General features: G+C 56.3%; 1 protein-coding gene across 1 annotated transcript in view; it reads right to left on the bottom strand.

Moving 5' to 3' along the window:
* The window catches only part of GALNT9 (polypeptide N-acetylgalactosaminyltransferase 9), a 91,504-nt gene that overhangs the window by 40,997 nt on the left and 33,719 nt on the right, over positions 1-16,788 (bottom strand). Inside the window, exons 3-5 of the mRNA XM_029226959.1 lie at positions 9,996-10,162; positions 7,783-7,957; positions 4,403-4,600 (exon numbers count right to left, since the gene is read on the bottom strand). Coding sequence (XP_029082792.1) covers positions 4,403-4,600; positions 7,783-7,957; positions 9,996-10,162 — 540 coding nt within the window. The remainder of the gene's footprint in view (positions 1-4,402; positions 4,601-7,782; positions 7,958-9,995; positions 10,163-16,788) is intronic.

The raw sequence follows: 16,788 nt of genomic DNA on the forward strand, positions 1-16,788 counted from the left end.
CTCCAGTGGATCGTCACCAGGCAGGAATGGGGGCCTGGGTTTTCCAGAATCTTCTACTTTTCAGAGAGTAGATATCAATTTCATATGAAATCTCTTAAGGGTAAGCTTTGGTTCCAATTTCAAAACGTACATGGTACAATCGAGGCAACACGCTGTAACTCAGAGGCGGCCTTTTCTAGAACTTGAAGGACGCGGTTACGCCACTCTTGGCTCCCCAGGTGCCGTGCACACTGAGACGGGAGATTCAGAGTGACTTCTCTCCCCATGAAGAGGGGCCGGGGGTCTGGGGGCCGTCCTGAAGCATCACAGGCAGGGCAGTGAGTCCCGGCACGGAGCCTGTTGAGGGCCAGGCGGGGTCTGGGGAGGCTCCGGTCGGCTTCCTCTCTTCCCCGAGGGACACACCACATCTGATTCCCAGGGAGCCTTGGCTGGGCGTGGTCAAAGCCATCAGCCCCGCAGGCAGCCTTGAGAGGCCCTTGTCAGGACTCTGCTTCCCCGCGGGCTGCACTCACGCCCGTCGAGGACGCAGTTCGGGGACTGGCTGTGGTGGTGGCTCCGCGTGGAGCTGAGGCATGTTTGTGATTGTCACGTGCAGCATCAGCTCCAAACTGCCACCATGGTCTCACCTCAACGTGGCTGCGTGCCGGCTCCACCCCACGGGGACACCCTCCTGGCAGATGCCCAGCAAGGCTTAGGACCTTCCAGTCTTGGCGTAGGGCTCTGCAGAGGGCCTGTTCTGGACACTGGCCATTTTTGGTTACCCAGCGTGTTCATTTCCCGTGGCTGCGAAAAGAAGTACCATAAACGGACTTCAGACAAGAGGTATGTGTCCTCTCACAGCTCTTGAAGCCAGAAGTCCGAGGTCAAGGTGTGTAGGACTGGGCTGTGCTCTCTCTGGAGGCTCCAGGGGAGGGTCCTTCCTGCCTCTTCCAGCTGCTGGGGGCCCCAGGCGTCCCTTGGCTTCTGGATGCATCCCTCCCGTCTCTGACTCCAGAGTGGCGTGGCCTTTCCTCTTCTGTGTGTGTCTCTCCTAAGGACACTCATGACGGCATTCAAGGCCCAGCCTGGTGATCCAAGGTAACCTCCCCGTCACAAGATCCTAATTGCATCTGCAAAGATCCTTTCCCCAATGAGGTCGCCTTCATGGGCTCTGGGGGTCAGGATGTGGACATGGCTGTCTGCTGCGCCCAGCCTTCTTATAAACACCCCAACATCTTTTAGGGAGACCGCCTCTCTCCTTGCACATACTCCCTGTGGGACGATGAGTCCCCAGACCTTCCCCTCTGTGAAGGTCAGTGGGTCACTGGAGGACCCCTTCTCCCATCTGCTTCCAGGAAAGGTGGGGGCAGGGGTTTGCGGCCCAAGTTCAGCCATTGCCTCCTCTGTTCCGGGGACCGACTGGGGTGGAGGGACACCCGTCCGCAGTGTCGGGGAGACGTCTGGCTTTCCTGCTGACTCCTCCCCAGAGCCGCTTCAGTTCACGTTAGCTGGTGCCCTTCTCTGTTGCTGGAATCCTCCTGGTCCCAGCTCAGAGATGCTAATTTAACTGGCATGGTAAGCAGCTTGGGCACTGGAATTATTGCTTTTTCATATGTTTTGAAATTCATTTTAAAAATCAACTCAACAAAGTTAAATTTACACGCAACAGGACACATCCCTTGAAAGCGTGTGGTCTGAGTGGTCTGACGGAGGGAACGCCGGGTAACCCTGTCCCAGTCCAGACGGAGAATGCGCCCATCCAGGGCTCCTCGGCCCTCCGCCAGGGGACTGCGTTCTCTGGGCTTCTCTGTGCAGCAGATCACACACTACGCGCTCTTGTGTATCTGGCTCTCTCGCCTCTGTTTCACCATTTTGAGTTTCACCCGCATCGTTACGGGCATAACCGTTTATTCCCTTTTAGTTCTGAGAAGTCTCCCGTTACATAGATAGGTTATGCTTCGTTTATCTAGTCACCTGTTGGTGGACATTTGGGTCCAATTCGGGACTACTGTGAATAAAGCTGCCACCACAAACATTCGCAGGTGTCTTTTGTAGACGTGCGTTTTCATTTCTTTTGGGAAGATACCTGGGGTAGAGTGGCTGGTCATACAGGAAGTGTTTTTACCTCTTTGAGAAACTGCAAGTTTTACAAAGTGGTCTTGCCGATGCCTTCTCGCCCCGGCCGCGCTGAGAGTTCCGACTGCTCTGTGTCACCAGCCTCCGCTGCCACTGGTCTGTCTGTCCATTCTAGCAGGCGTGCAGGGCCCCTCACTGGGACACTGTGTGACTCCGTGGTGGGCATTTTTCTATGAGTGTGTTAGCACTTTGTCTACCTTCCTGTGTGCAGTATCTGTTCAAGGCCTTTGCCCATTTTTTATTTGGGTTTTGGGCATCAGGGTTTTCAAATGCTCTCCAGGTAATAGTAATAAGGAACAAAGTTTGAGACAACACACAGTGTGGCCAGAGCATCCTTCCTATAGCTCGGGGCATCCAGGCTGCTCTGAGACTTAATTTATCGCTGGACGGCTCTTTGCTAATGGAGGGTAGGTGCCCGGAAGCCCCCGTAAGACACTCCTAGGGGAAGAGAGAGCTTTCAGAGGCGCAATGAGGGATGGTCTTGGTCACTTGCGGACAGAGTGGCTTGTTTCAGCAGGGACACATCAGTTTGTACAGATGAGGCAGGAGGGGTCCCAGCCCGAGGCCCTAAAATCCAAACCTCTACAGGGGGCGACCTGGCCAAGGCTCTAAGGGGTCAACAGATCCTGCAGGTGCACGTTCACTCCAGGAAAACAATGCCTCCATCCTGCTGGGCCCCCAGGAGAAAGCGGTGGCCCCACTAGATTTAGAAACATAGATTTCCCAGGGGCTCAGCAGACTAGGGAAGTGGAAGGAAGGGCTGCAAACTACAGAAGCTCAGTCGGTGACGGAAACAAACAAAGCAGGCCAGGTACAAGGAATGACAGCACAGGTAGGAAGGCAGAGCGCCAGGGAGACAACGGGGAGGGGTGGGGATTTCGGGAACTGGAGACCACCACGCTGTTTAGACAGGGGACTGCTTCTCAGCCCCAGGGACTGCTGCCTTGTGAGAATATGCACCTTCCCATTTTTATAAAGATGCTGGGCTGTGGTTTTTTTTTTATTTTTTTTATTTATTTGTGGTTGCATTGGGTCTTCACTGCTGCACACGGGCTTTCTTCTCTAGTTGCAGCAAGCCGGGGCTACTCTTCGTTGTGGTGCGTGGGCTTCTCATTGCGGTGGCTTCTCTTGTTGCGGAGCACGGGCTCTAGGCGTACGGGCTTCAGTAGTTGTGGCGCACGGGCTTCGTTGCTCTGCAGCATGTGGGATCTTCCCGGACCAGGGCTTGAACCCGTGTCCCCTGCATTGGCAGGTGGATTCCCAACCACTGTGCCACCAGGGAAGCCCTGGGTTTTGTACTGTTTTTTAATATTTTATTTATTTGGTTGTGCCGGGTCTTAGTTGCAGCAGGCAGGCTCCTTAGTTGTGGCATGCAAACTCTTAGTTGTGGCATGCATGTGAGATCTAGTTCCCAGACCAGGGATCGAACTTGGGCCCCCTGCATTGGGAGCATGGAGTCTTAACCACTGCACCACAAGGGAAGTCCCTGGGTTGTGTATTTTTAACATGTGAAAATCTCTCCATTTTCACGTTTGGGAACCGATTCAAAATAAAATAAATGCTTTGCAGGACAATCTCTGGGGTCTGCTGAAACGCCTGGGGTCTCTGTAGCCCACACACATCTGTGGTCTCCAGGTCTCTGCTCTGCTCCCCGGCTTGTGTTTTTGACTCTTGTGGTGCTGTCTCTGCCTCTGTCTGTCTGCGTGTCTGTCTCTCCCTCGTTCTCTCTAGGTCTCTGTCTCCTTTCCCTCCCTCTCTCCATCTCTGCATCTCTCGTCCTCTCTACTCCATGACGCCTTCCCAGTTTTGTCCCTTGGTCTCGCTGCCGCCTACCCTGACTCTGTCTTCCTCTGTTCATCTCTCTTTCTTGTTCCCTCTCACTTTCCTTGGTGAGTCCCCTGTTCTGCTCTCTCCATGTCTGTGTTCCTTTTCTCAGTCTCTTTTACTGGCTCTTTCTCTTTGGGTGTTAGCTCTGTCTGTCTGTCTCCCTCCCTCTCCCTCCCTCTCCCCCGCCCCCGCCCTACCTCGTCATCTCTCAGGTCACAAACTGGAGCCACTCCCAAGTTTCCCCACCACATCACCATGTCCCTCTGCACATCTGGGCAGACGCTGCATCCCACCACATTTACTTCCCCACGTGGCGCCAGGCCCTGGCTTTCTGCAGGAGAGCACCCCCGTCTCTCCAGCCCCCAAGCCCCCTGCGGCAGCCCTGCCCCACAGCCACCTCACACTGTCCTGGCTCCTTCCAGGGCAGGCCCTGCCCCAGGGGCCCCGGGGGTCGGCTCACCTGATGGGTGCTGCCTCGTCACCACGGTCCAGCCAGTCCTGGGGCGGGATGATGTACATGCACCAGAGGCCCCAGTTGTAGCCGTGGGCTGCGCTGGCGTACTGCTGCACCTCAAATGTGTCGTACTTGATGTTGTCGATGGCCGGCAGGACGATGCGCCGGCGGTCCTCCCGGATCCGCGAGAGGGCGGGCTCGGCCCTGCGGGGCAGTGCATGCCCATGGGGAAGGGCATGGATGCCGGGACCCCCCCGCCCCATTCCCCCAGGTGGGGGGCCGGAGCCAGGCCTCCTCCAGGGAGGCGGCCACACCCGGGTCTGATGGTGCCTGTGGACGGTGGATCCAAGGGCTTCACCTCTGGAAGCCCCGGGGTCGCCTGGGCTGCAGACCCACCTGCCGAGGTCTCGCCCTTCCTGGGCCAGCCCATGGCTAAGGACTGATGGACACGGGCACACGGATTGGGCCCAATCTCTGACGCCTCTATGGGGCCGTCCTGGCTCCAGAGGCCCTGTGGGTCAGCTCAGTCTGTCCCTTCACAGCTCGGCCTCCCCCTCCAGTGCATCCCACTTCCGGGCCCTCCTTCCCCGCACGGGTGGCCGTACGTTCATTTACAAGCATGAATTGAGGACCTGTTATGTGCCACACCCTGTTTTAACACACCGGAGTACATTCACGAACTAGAAAAGAAAAAAAAATCCATGCCTCAGGGAACTTAGGATACACTGAAGGGACAGAAAGGCTACCAGGTACTGTTGTGCAGTGCACAACCTACACAACAGTATGTGGTAGCCCTGACTAGGTGGGGGTCAGGGGACAGACAATAACGTATAAATAAATGATATAATATATTAGGAGGTGATAGCTGTTGTGGTGGTAAAAGAGAGCAAGTAAGGAGGATTTGGAATTGCACTTTTAAATAGGGTGCCTGGTGTACGTTGCCCTGGGTGGTGAACAGAAGGAGGTGTAGGATGTAGCAGGTGGTTGGGAGAGCTGGTGGGGAGGGGGGGGGCGTTCCACGCAGAGGGAGCAGCCAGTGCTGAGCTCCTGGGATGTGCTGGTACACTTGGGGAGCGGGCCAGGGGCCTGGAGTGGAGAGATGGGGGCAGTGTAGGCAATGAAGCTGGGGAGGAGAGGGACCAGAGGACATGGGCTGTCGGTTGCGGATTCTCCTTGCAGGAGTCCAAGAGGCAAGCAGGTGCAGCTTGACCCCAGAGACGGCCTTGTCTACTGCAAGGATGAGATGCTGCCCGAGGGCCTGTCACCGAACTGGAGTTCAACGTGGTTGCGAGCAGCCCACTGACGGGGCAGCCAGAGAGACGAACGCTACAGGGGGCCAGGGGGCCAAGCTCAGGCAGGGACAGCGGGGGCAGGGTGGGGCTGGGGCAGTTCTCTGACCCTGGCGAGATGCACCACGTGGCCCGCCTTCCTTCCTGTGCTTCCAAGCGACAGCCTGGTATTTACCTGCCTTTCAGCTTCATGAGGAGGCTTAATTAATTACTGTTAGCAGAGTGCTTCAGAAGTGAAAAGCTCTCTGCAAATGCCACATCTGCTAATCAGGCAGGATCTTTGTGGAGGCAATTCTTGGAGGGAAGGGCTATTTGCAGATGGATAACTGGGTTTTCAGTTGTGAAAATTAAAGTTGCATTTAATGTGGTAGACTTGTGATTCTCCCAAATGCCCTCCAAATGCTCCAGGGAGTTTTACGTACATTAGAAGGACAGAAAGGCCTCCAAGTACAGCTGTGCAGTGTACAACCTGCACAACGGTATGGAGTGACCCTGGTGGGGAGAGCAGACCATAGCACGCCATTAACGATAGAACGTGACAGGTGTCATGGGAAAAGAAGACTCGCTTCATGAGGGTGGCAGAGGAGAGGGAAGTGGGGGCCAGCAGGGGAAGTCAAAGCAGAAAGAAGTCGAATCTCCGTCAGGAACGTACTGGGACAGAAGCAGCGCTGAGAACAAACTCATGGTCCTGGGGTGACTGAGATGCCACAGCGAGAGTGGAGGGAACGTGGAGGAGAGGGCTCCACTCACCTGCCGACCAGGCATCAAAGCCCTGGTCCAACCAGCAGGAGCCGTTAGGGAAACCAAGAACTTTGAGAGACCCCGAAGGCCAGACCCTCGTGGCCCCCAGCTGGGGATACCGGCCAGGCGCTGTGGGACTTGATCAGCACGTCCACCACGAACACCTCCTTACAGCGTTCGCAGCCCTTGCATTTCCCGCAAGGGAGTATCTCAGTGAACGTCTTAGTTTAGGCTTCACAGAGTTTGAAGGTGTAATGTGGGCGATTTGATATAAAAAGGGTGAGGTTTAGTTTCTCTTGAAACAGGGCAAGGGCAAGCTGCCCACCCACCCCAGGGTTGACCTTTCCCTGCAGCTCATCTGGTGGGTGCTCAGGCTGCCCCTGGGTGCAGGGCTTATACTCCCTGCCCATGTGGACCCCCTGCAGACCCTCCCACTGTGGGTTTAACTTAAGGATCCCCAGATGGAATCATCCTGGGTGACCTGGGTGGGCCCTAAACCCACTGGCAAGGGTACTTAGGAGAGAGAAGAGGAGAGACACAGTCACACAGAGGAGAAGCCGTGTGAAGATGGAGGTAGAGATTGGAGGGACGCGGCCACAAACCAAGGGACTCCTGGAGCCCCCAGAAGCTGAGAGAGGGTTGAGCGGTGTCTTCCCACAAAGATTTGTCCATCTGGAACCTGGGAGGGGACCTTATTTGGAAATAGAGTCTTGGCAGATGTAATTCAGTTAAAAAGCCCAAGATGAGATCAGCCTGGATTGGGCTGGGCCCTGAAAGCAAGACGTCCCAGCCTTCCTGCGGGGCGGGCCCCGGGGCACCTCTAGATCATCTCACGCAGATGCTCCTGCGTCACTGAGGTATCCCTGCCGCTCCCCTGGCCACATCCCCCTCCAGGTTTCTCACTAGAAGCCCACCTCACCCCTGCATGGATGGGTGGGAGAAAATGAGTGGGCGCTTTGATCTAGAATTTTCCATAAGGATGAGAAATTGCTTCCAACTTGTGCCTTAGATTTAGGTCTCCGTTAACTGAGACCCTACAGACCACGTGTTCATGCAGGAACTGCCCCCAACCTTTGTGTATTCCCCTGGCCTGAGGTCACATGAACAGCCTCATTTGACTCCCACCTGCTGGAATGAGTGGCCAATTCAAATGCCTTTGGGGACAAGGTGGGGATACAGATCAATCTTCATATATACGCATCAGAAACAGGGTTCTGGGTCCAGGAGCTGAACGTGGAGTGGCCACGTGGCTGGACTTAGCTGCCCCCGGCCCTGCCAGGCTCATCCTCTTTGCGGGGGTCCTGCAGGCACCAGCAGACCCCGCCGACCCCACCCAGGGCCCAGCCCCGCCCTTACCAGCCCATGCTGAACTCCACGTGGGCGTCAAAGAAGCCCACGACAGGCGCCGTGGCGACCTTCCAGCCCTGCAGCCGAGCCCGGATCAGGCCTTCTCTCCTGCTGTTTCGGACGATTTTCACAAGGCCCGGGTACCTCTTGCTGACGTACTGGTCCAGGTTGAGCTTGAGCTCCACTGTGGGGGACACAGAGATGTTTCGGGCGTGACACCTCGGGAGGGCCTGAGGTCACTGAGACCCACTGTCGTTGTGTGCCCTGGATCCATATTTCATAAACATTTAAGAGGACCCACCGTTGCTGGATGTGGGTTCGGGGTGCTGCGGGGGGACCTCGGAGAGATAAGAGCCCACCTCACGGAGCTGCATTCCAGCGGGAGAGACAATGAACAATCAAGCCAGACTGATTCAGACAGAGGCACGTGTTATAAAGACAGGAGAAAACGGGGCTGAATTACTCAGCTGTAGAAAGGAAGGCAGTCCATGGACAGATGGATGGATAAACAAAGTGTGGTCCATCCATACAATGGAACGTGATCCAGCCTGAGAAGGGAGGAAATTCTCACACATGTTACTACATGGAGAAACTTGAGGACATTACGCTCAGTGAAGTAATCCAGTAGCCAAATGACAAATCCTGTGTGATTCCACTTATATGAGGTCCCTAGAGCAGACAAATCCACAGAGACAGAAAGCAGGGTGTTGGGTGCCAGGGGCTGGGGGAGGGCGGTGGAGAGTTAGTGGGGTTTTGGGGGGTTTTGTTGTTTTTTTGCGGTACGCGGGCCTCTCCCACTGCGGAGCACAGGCTCCGGGGAGTTAGTGTTTAAAGGGGACAGAGCTGCACTTTGGGAAAGTGAAAGTGTTCTGGACATGATGATGGCGATAGTTGCACAATAACGTGAATGTACTTAATACCCCTGAACTCTACACTTATTTTGTAAATGGTTAATTGTATGTTATGAGAATTTCAACTCAGTAAATTATTAAAAAACTGACGAGGGCGCAGGCGTCTACGTGAGGAAGCTCCCAACGGCCAAAAGCGCAAGCAACAAAGTAAGTCACAATAGTAACAGACTTTAGGGAAAAGAAAAAGGGGAAAAGCAAGTGGGCATCTGAGTGAGGCGGGAGCTTCTCCAGGTCGGCTGGGCAGGTGCCGGGGCGGCCTGTCTCCATCCCTCCCCCTCAATCACCAGGCTCCAGTGGACGCTCCTGCGAGGGCAGCCCTGGTCCCAGGGGTGCCCCCAGCCGCAGCAGCCAGGGGCTCCTGGAGCAGCCTTCCTGTGCTCTGTCCCGCCCTCTCCAGGGCCCCGCAGGCCGGTGCCGGCCACCGGCTCCCTGCTCCCTTGACGGTGTCAGGCGGGGCTCTCCCCCCCGCGTAGACACAGAGCACACGCAGGGCTGGAGCTCCTTCAGGCCATCCTGGAGGGCTCTGGGAGGCCTCGCCCCGCTCTCCTCCACCCGCCCCCCCACTCCCGAGGTGAGGAGGAGAGGCTGCTGTGATGGGAGGGACTGGGGACGAGGAGGGGCCGGCAGGCCCGGCTCAGCGCGTCAGGGGCTCGGTGTGGGGACCGCAGACGGGGGCAGGCGGAGCACCTCCGGACCCCTGTGAGGGGCTCGGAGCCCCTGTGCCAGCTGGGTGTGGACAGCGTGCTGGGCTGGACTGAGGCTGACGCAGGGCCACACTAATGGCCCAGGTTCCGGCCGTGAGAGCCAGTCCAGCTTCCCCACCAGCAAGGCTCCCACTGCAGCTTTGTCCACGTGCCATTAGCATATGGGAGAACTCAACACGCTGGGGGCCTTCCTGGCTGGAGGAGTGATAGCACCCTGCCACAGCTCAGGTCCACCCAGAACCTCAGAATGAGACCTCAGGTGGAAGTAGGATCTTTGTGGATATAACTAGTTCAGGATCTTGAGGTGAAAACCTTCTGGGTTAGGGTGGGCCCTAAATCCAATGACAAGTGTCCTTAGAAGAAGAGGAGAGACACAGACACACCGGGAAGAGGCCTTGTGAAGGTGGAGTCAGAGGTGAGAGGGATGTGGCCCCAAGCCCGGGACACCAGGGATGCCGGCAGCCGGGAGAAGCTGGGCGAGGCAGGAAGGACCCTCCCCTGGAGCCCCTGGAGGGAGTGTGGCCCAACTCCCAGCCCGAATTCAGACTGCTGGCTTCCAGGGCTCTGACATGCTTCCCTCGCGGGGGGCCGGGCTGGTCCCACTCACCGTTATCGCTGTTGTCGTCCACCAGGATGACCTCCCTGAGGAGCTGGGAGGGCGTGTGGTTGACCACGCTGTGGACGGAGCGCAGGATGACCGAGAGGGCTTCATTGACAAAGATGAACACCACGGAGATCTGGGGCAGGTCGTCCGAGTAGGTCATCTGTCTGCACCTGCGGGAGAGACAGGGTTGGGGGCAGTGGTCCGTGCCGGGATGTGACGGGGAGGTGGGAGCCTGGTGCCCCCGCGGGATGCCCGCTGGGACCAGTTCTCAATCCTGCTTCCAGTGGAAGGGCGACAGCAATGCCACAGATGGAAAAGGACCGAGCACAGTGAGAGGAACAGCACGATGACGTTTGTCGCAGAAGCTCTGGACCTCAAGGCTCTGAGCCTGAACCCTGCTGTCTCCTTGCAGAGAGGCAGGGAGCTTCCACTTTAAGGGGTTAAAGTCCCACTGGGATCACACAGAGCATTCTTCCTTGATGCCCCTGGAAGGCGTGGAAGAGAGATGAAAGGAATGGTAGTCATCTCGCAGTGCAGCCCAGTGGAGGGCCTGGGAGAGAGCCCAGCCCGGAGCCCATGTCACCTCCCGAGGCCCAGCTCTACCTGAGCGCCGGGTGGTCACGGAGCAGGCTGCTGCTGGACACGTGGCATCTACTGGGTGGGTCCTGCGCTCGGCGGCCACTGTCCCCTGAAGTGGGGTCTAAGTAGACACTGCTGGGCTGCCCAGGAGGGCGGAGCGCTAGTGCCAGACGAGGGCTGTTGAAGCGGGAGAGATGCCTGCACAGGACAGTCTAATCGTGGCCTCCGCCCAACCTTAGCATCGAGGGTGAAATGGAAGAATGAAGTATCTTCTTCCAAAGGTCTTATCTTGGCTGTAAGGTTGTGGGAGGGGAAAAGACGGGGGGCAGGGAAAGCAAAATATTCCATGTTGCGTGTGGGATGAGGCCAGTGCCAGTGGAATAAGTTCACAAAGGGGCAAAGGGAGCTCTCAAAACTAGAGAAATGGGAAAAAAGGAACAAAAAATAAAGTAAGACAGAAGGCACCCAACCAAGTACGTTGGCTGCTACAATAAATGCAAACAAACTTACTCTCTCCTCAAAATGGCAGAGGCTTTTCTTTCTTTTTTCTTTTTTTAGAGGCTTTTCAATGAAGTTAGATACATACACACTAAAGCACACTTATACATGCACACATTCACTCAGTCACACACAGCTCTGCTGTGTGCAGTTTACAATAAACACAGTTCAAATAGAGTGATTTTTAATTAATTAATTTAATAAATTTATTTATTTATTTATTTTTGGCTGCGTTGGGTCTTCGTTGCTGCGTGCAGGCTTTCTCTAGTTGTGGCAAGCGGGGGCTACTCTTCATTGCGGTGCACGGGCTTCGCATTGTGGTGGCTTCTCTTGTTGCGGAGCATGGGCTCTAGAGCTCAGGCTTCAGTAGTTGTGGCACGTGGGCTCAGTAGTTGTGGCTCGTGGGCTCTAGAGTGCAGGCTCAGTAGTTGTGGTGCCCGGGCTTAGCTTCTCTGCGGCATGTGGGATCTTCCCAGACCAGGGCTCGAACCCGTGTCCCCTGCATTGGCAGGCGGATTCTCAACCACTGCGCCACCAGGGAAGCCCTCATCTCCTCTTCTAAGGACACCAGTCCTATGGGATGAGGACCCATCCTATGGCCTCATTTTGCCTCAGTCACCTCTGTAAAGGCCCGGTCTCCACACACAGTCACATCCTGAGGTCCTGGGGTCAGGACTTCAACCTGTGCATTGGGGTCGGGGGACACAATTCAGCCCCTAACGAGACCCAAAGGCTAAGGAGGGCCCAGCCAGGCTAGGACCGGGGCCGTCTGGTGCGGCAGGAGTGTGTGGGCACGTGTCCCATGGGGCGATGCACTGTCTCACTTTATTGTGTTCATCTACACGTAACAAATCACTCCTGTTATAAACATGTGCAGCTTACAAATGGTTGTTTAAATTAGAAATCGTGCAATATATATGGCTCATTTTTGTCCACCACAAATTTGCCTAAAAATAATCTGTTTTCCTTATAATATAATCCCCTTCTCAGTTGAAAAAAAAATTGGTTGTGTTAAATATTGAGCAGAGGGAATTCCCTGGTGGTCCGGTGGTTAGAACTTGGTGCTTTCACTACTGTGGCCCGGGTTCAATCCCTGGTGGGGGAACTAAGACCCCGCAAGCCGAGTTGTGCAGGCCAAAAAATTAAAAATCAATCGGTAAATATTGAGCAGATCGAAGGGGATGTTCCTCACACACAGGGAGGTATGACGTCAGTGAGGAAGTAAGAAACCCAAGACTAAAGCCCCGTTGAAGACAAGGGAGATTACCACCCTCCCCCGACCCCTCTGACCCCAGGTACCTGGCCAGTAGCGCACTTGGACTTGACTTTAGGCTGGAGTCCTCCTGTCCTGCCATTGCACCCGCACAAGCTCCGGCAGCCACTGGGTGGGACTGTCCCACGATGCCCTGCTTCCCTCCTCCGGGCAGGAGGTGCTGTGTTTCTGGGTTTCCTTCTGCACCTGAATCAGCCTCAGTTTCAGGGCTCAATGTCCTCCCACCCTGCAGGGACTGTCCCTGCGCTGAAGCCCGGGAGGCACTCGGTGGGGCGGGGGAAACAAAACTGGCCGCCACACTGCAGCCCTGGAAGAAGTCGGTCTAAGCGGAGCCAGAAGGTTCTCCTCTGTAATTGAAAGCCCTGTTCCTGTCCGACAGAAAATAAACCACGTTTATGGTGATTGGAAAGAATCAGAGTTCAGCAAGGGGGCAGCTCTGCGAGCTTGTAAATCTGGTGACCCAGGGTGGGTCCCAGGAGTGGGGCAGAGGCCGGGACAGAGGAACTCGGGCCCTGGGGCAGGAGGACCCCATCACCCCCTCCCAGAGCCTCCGGAGGTGGAGGGAGACCCAGAGCGCTCCCACACACCAAGGCTCTTGGTTCACCGTAAAACTGAAGGAAGACGGGTGATACACTTTAAAGATTTCCACTTGACCGAGTAACATTTCTACGTTCAAACTTGAAGCTAACAGGTACAGGTCGGGAGAGAACCAGACGACATCGCCCTGAGCCCTCCCTCCTGCTGCCCCCCACCTGCTCCCCTTAGTGATGAACACGGTTCATTTCTGGCCCACCTGCTCTGGCAAAGCCTTGGCCTTGACTGTGGTCTCCCCGCCTCTCCCTTGACCCTCTTCCTGGATGCGCTCACCGTCCGCTGAGAAAGGGCGTGGTCTCTAGGATGTGTGAGCTGGGCCCCCTCTGACCTGACCTCTTTGTCTGTTTCCTTTTGCTCACTCAATGGCTCCACGTGGCCCCAGTGCCTCCAGGAGCACGCACGCCAGTCCTGCTCCTGCCTCAGGGCCTTTGCACGCCCTCCCCCACGCGGCCACGTCACTGACTGCTATTCTGCTCTTTCTCCCCTGGGCTGGGAGCCCCCAGGCAGGGCCCCCTGTTTGTCTGGTCACTGCTTCACGGCATCTAGAACGGCAGACGCTCCATGGGCTTCAATCCACAACATCTAAGAAGCTTCCATTCACAGCTCCTGGTGGAATCAAAGGTGGGGCATGAGGTGCACGTTTAAATCTGCGACATGTGTCGGAACTCTGAATAATTTTGTGTGAGGGAGACGTTAAAAGTCTAAACTTGAGCCTCGAGCTGAATTTGAGGATACATGTGCACGTACCACATGGGCACATGCATGCCCACACTCACACACACACACCCATGAGCCCTTGACAGGGCTGTGTCCCCGCCCCACTTGGGGCATCTGCCTTATTTGGGGGTCTCTCCAGTCCTGGCTGAGCCACGTCTAATCCATCCAGACCAGGGTTTCCCAGTCTCAGCCCTATGGACTTTTGGGGCTGGATAATTCAGATAATTCCCTGTTGTGGCGGTCATCCTGTGTGTGATACAGTGCTTAGCAGCATCCGTGGCCCCCACCCAGGTTGAGACAACCCAGAATGCCTCCAGACATCTCCAAATGTGCCCCGGGGTGAAATCGCCCCGTGAGAAGCCCTGGTCTAGGATCTGGGGTCTGGCCCTGGCGGGGCTGGGATTTGGCAACCGTTCCAGCATCATGAGGCTCCCGGCACCCAGCCCAGCGTGCCCGGTGACTGATGTTACCTGGAGTGCAACACTCCCTAGGTCCCTTCCTCCCCCTGAAAATCGAACTCCAGCCGGAGTCCTGTCCATCCTGTCTCAGGCTGTGGATGTCTGCTGTGGTCCTGCTCAGTCTCTTCCTTGTCCCCCATAACACGTGTGGTTCACCCCCCACTGCCACATTCTAAGTCACTGGGTGGAATCCCAGCCCCTGGATGAAGCAGGGGGGACGTGATTGGGTCTGAACCAGGCAGCTCAGCAATAGGCTCAGGAACAGACACACAGAGCCATGGAGAGGTTGGCTGGGGCCTTGGGGAGATAGGATGTGAGGCTGGAGCAGCTGCATCCATCTTGCATCCAGTGGTCATGATGAAGCCAATGAGGCCAATAGCAGAGCAGAGAGATGGTGAGATGCCAGGTCCAGATGACATCAGCTGAGCCTCAAATCCAAGTCTACACGAAGCCAGTGCTTCCTCCAGACTTTGTAGTTGCAGGAATAATACATTCTCTCCCCATCTCTCTCTTTCTCTCTCTTTTTCCAGCTTAAGCCAATTTGAAATGGATCTTCTGTCAGTCCTGATCCTGCACAGGTCCTGACATGTGCATGATGCAGGGACACACTTGTGAATGCCCCTCAGGAGGGGTCTGCCCAGTCAGCCGCACCCCAGAGTCCCAGACCAAGCCGAGAGAGGAAGACAGGGGACCAGTGGGTCCAGTGCTCAGAGACGTTAGTCTGGCCTTGGCCATTGCACACCCTGTCTCAGGACATCCCCGTCCAGGCGAGCTGGGGGCTTTCTCACATTGTTGGTAGAGATGACACCAGCTGCTTCATCCTAACCCTGTCCTTGTCTAGGACACAGACAGTCCCAGCTTGGGACCTCGGCTGCCTCGAGAGGAGGAGAGAGCCAACTGCCAACCTCCTCAGCTAAATTCTCGGCAAACCCCATTCTTTGAGACTTGGGTGTCCCCGCCATCCTGAGAGGCAAAGACTGAGCAAACTAAACACTGGAGGGGCTCTGAGAAGGAGCAGGAAAGCATCCTTGCCTTGCACGGTGCAAGGTGAGACACACAGCTCAGGACACAGGAGGGGATGTCTGTAGGGGGCTCTGGGAACGATTCCTCTGTTCTTAAAGAGGAACAAGATGTAGGAACATATTTATTCTAGCCCTTTGGAAATTTGGCCTGTGAAGACGTGATGCTGAGAGCTATGGCAACCATATTGTGACCATGAGGAGATAAGCCCAATGCACTGAGCATGGCAGAGCAGAGAGGTGGGAAGAGCCCAGGTCCCTGATGATGTCGTTGAACCACCAATGAACAACTCTGCCCCCCCCCCCAACCCCGGGCTGTGGACTTCTCACTATCTGAGATCAGGAATCCCGGGATTGTTGCAGCCACTTCAGACTTGCTAGGTTTTTCATCTGAAAGCATTCTCGGTGACACAGAACATCCATTCTTTTTAGGGGAATCCCACTCCTCCCTCGGAATGTCATCTAGTGACACAGAACATCCATTCTTTTTAGGGGAATCCCACTCCTCCCTCGGAATGTCATCTAGCCCTTGTGCCCTCAGACGTCACCTCATGACAGTCCGGGATGGGTGCTGTGGTAGATCATGCTTTCCAAAGACGCTGCAACGACAGTCCCCAAGTCCCCTGGGACTTTGCCACCCTCCCTTTGCACGACAGTGGGCTCTGCGGCCTCTCACCAACAGGACACAGGGGAGGGGTGCTACGTGCCTTCTGAGCTGAGTCACGAAGAGCAACAAGGCTTCGTGTGCTGGGACTTTGTTCTGGGGCCACGTGGCACCAGAGAGGCACAGGACTCTGCCCAGGCCGCCGCGCTGTGAGGAAGCCCAGGCCACACAGAGGGTCCACGTGTGGGTGCTTGGGTGGACCGTCCATCTGCTGCCAGGCGTGTGCACGCTGCCCCCCCAGATGATTCCAGCCCCCACCGTTGAGCAGCCCCCATCACACCTTCCCAGCCGAGGTCTCAGGAAGTACTGCTCAGAGAGGCTATTCCCCCTGCACCCCGCCTGACCTCCTGCTCCTCAGTACATTAAAACGTGGTTTAACGCAGCTAACTAAGCAGCAATCGTAACCAGGACAGGTGCGTTCCCCAAAGTCCGGCGGCTCCGTCCTGTTCTCGGACACATGCTGTCCTGCGTGGTGCTGGGTACACGCTGGACACTTCCCGCACGGGGCTGGGTACACGCTGGACACTTCCTGCACGGGGCTGGGTACACACTGGACGCTTCCCGCACGGGGCTGGGTACACGCTGTACGCTTCCCGCAGGCTGGCCGGCTTCACGCCCGCCCCCTCAGGTCAAGGCCGGAGGAGGGGCTGGGCTATGGGCCCCAGAGAGGCTCTGGCTCGGCTTCGCATGTCCTATCTGGAGCCCGAGAAGCAGGACATCCTCAACCACCAAGCCGTTTCACAGAGGATTTATACACCCACAGAGCACCAGGCGCGGTTACGGGCTCTCGAAGCCACTTCCGAGGTCGTGACTGGAATGCGTCGCACGCCGCGTCCCAGCTGGCCTCCGGGGCAACGGGGCCGTGGCAGCGACACTGATGGAAATTTATGGGGACGCCCTTTGTGCCGCTGGAGAAAGAAATGCAGGATAGAGAGGGGATGAAGTGGCAGTGGCCTCCCGGGGGGACAGCAAGCTTTGCCTGTGACAACAGGAA

Source organism: Monodon monoceros, unplaced genomic scaffold, assembly GCF_005190385.1.
Source record: "Monodon monoceros isolate NGI ecotype Baffin Bay Population unplaced genomic scaffold, NGI_Narwhal_1 Super_Scaffold_1, whole genome shotgun sequence".
In the NCBI taxonomy this organism is placed as follows: Eukaryota; Metazoa; Chordata; class Mammalia; order Artiodactyla; family Monodontidae; genus Monodon; species Monodon monoceros.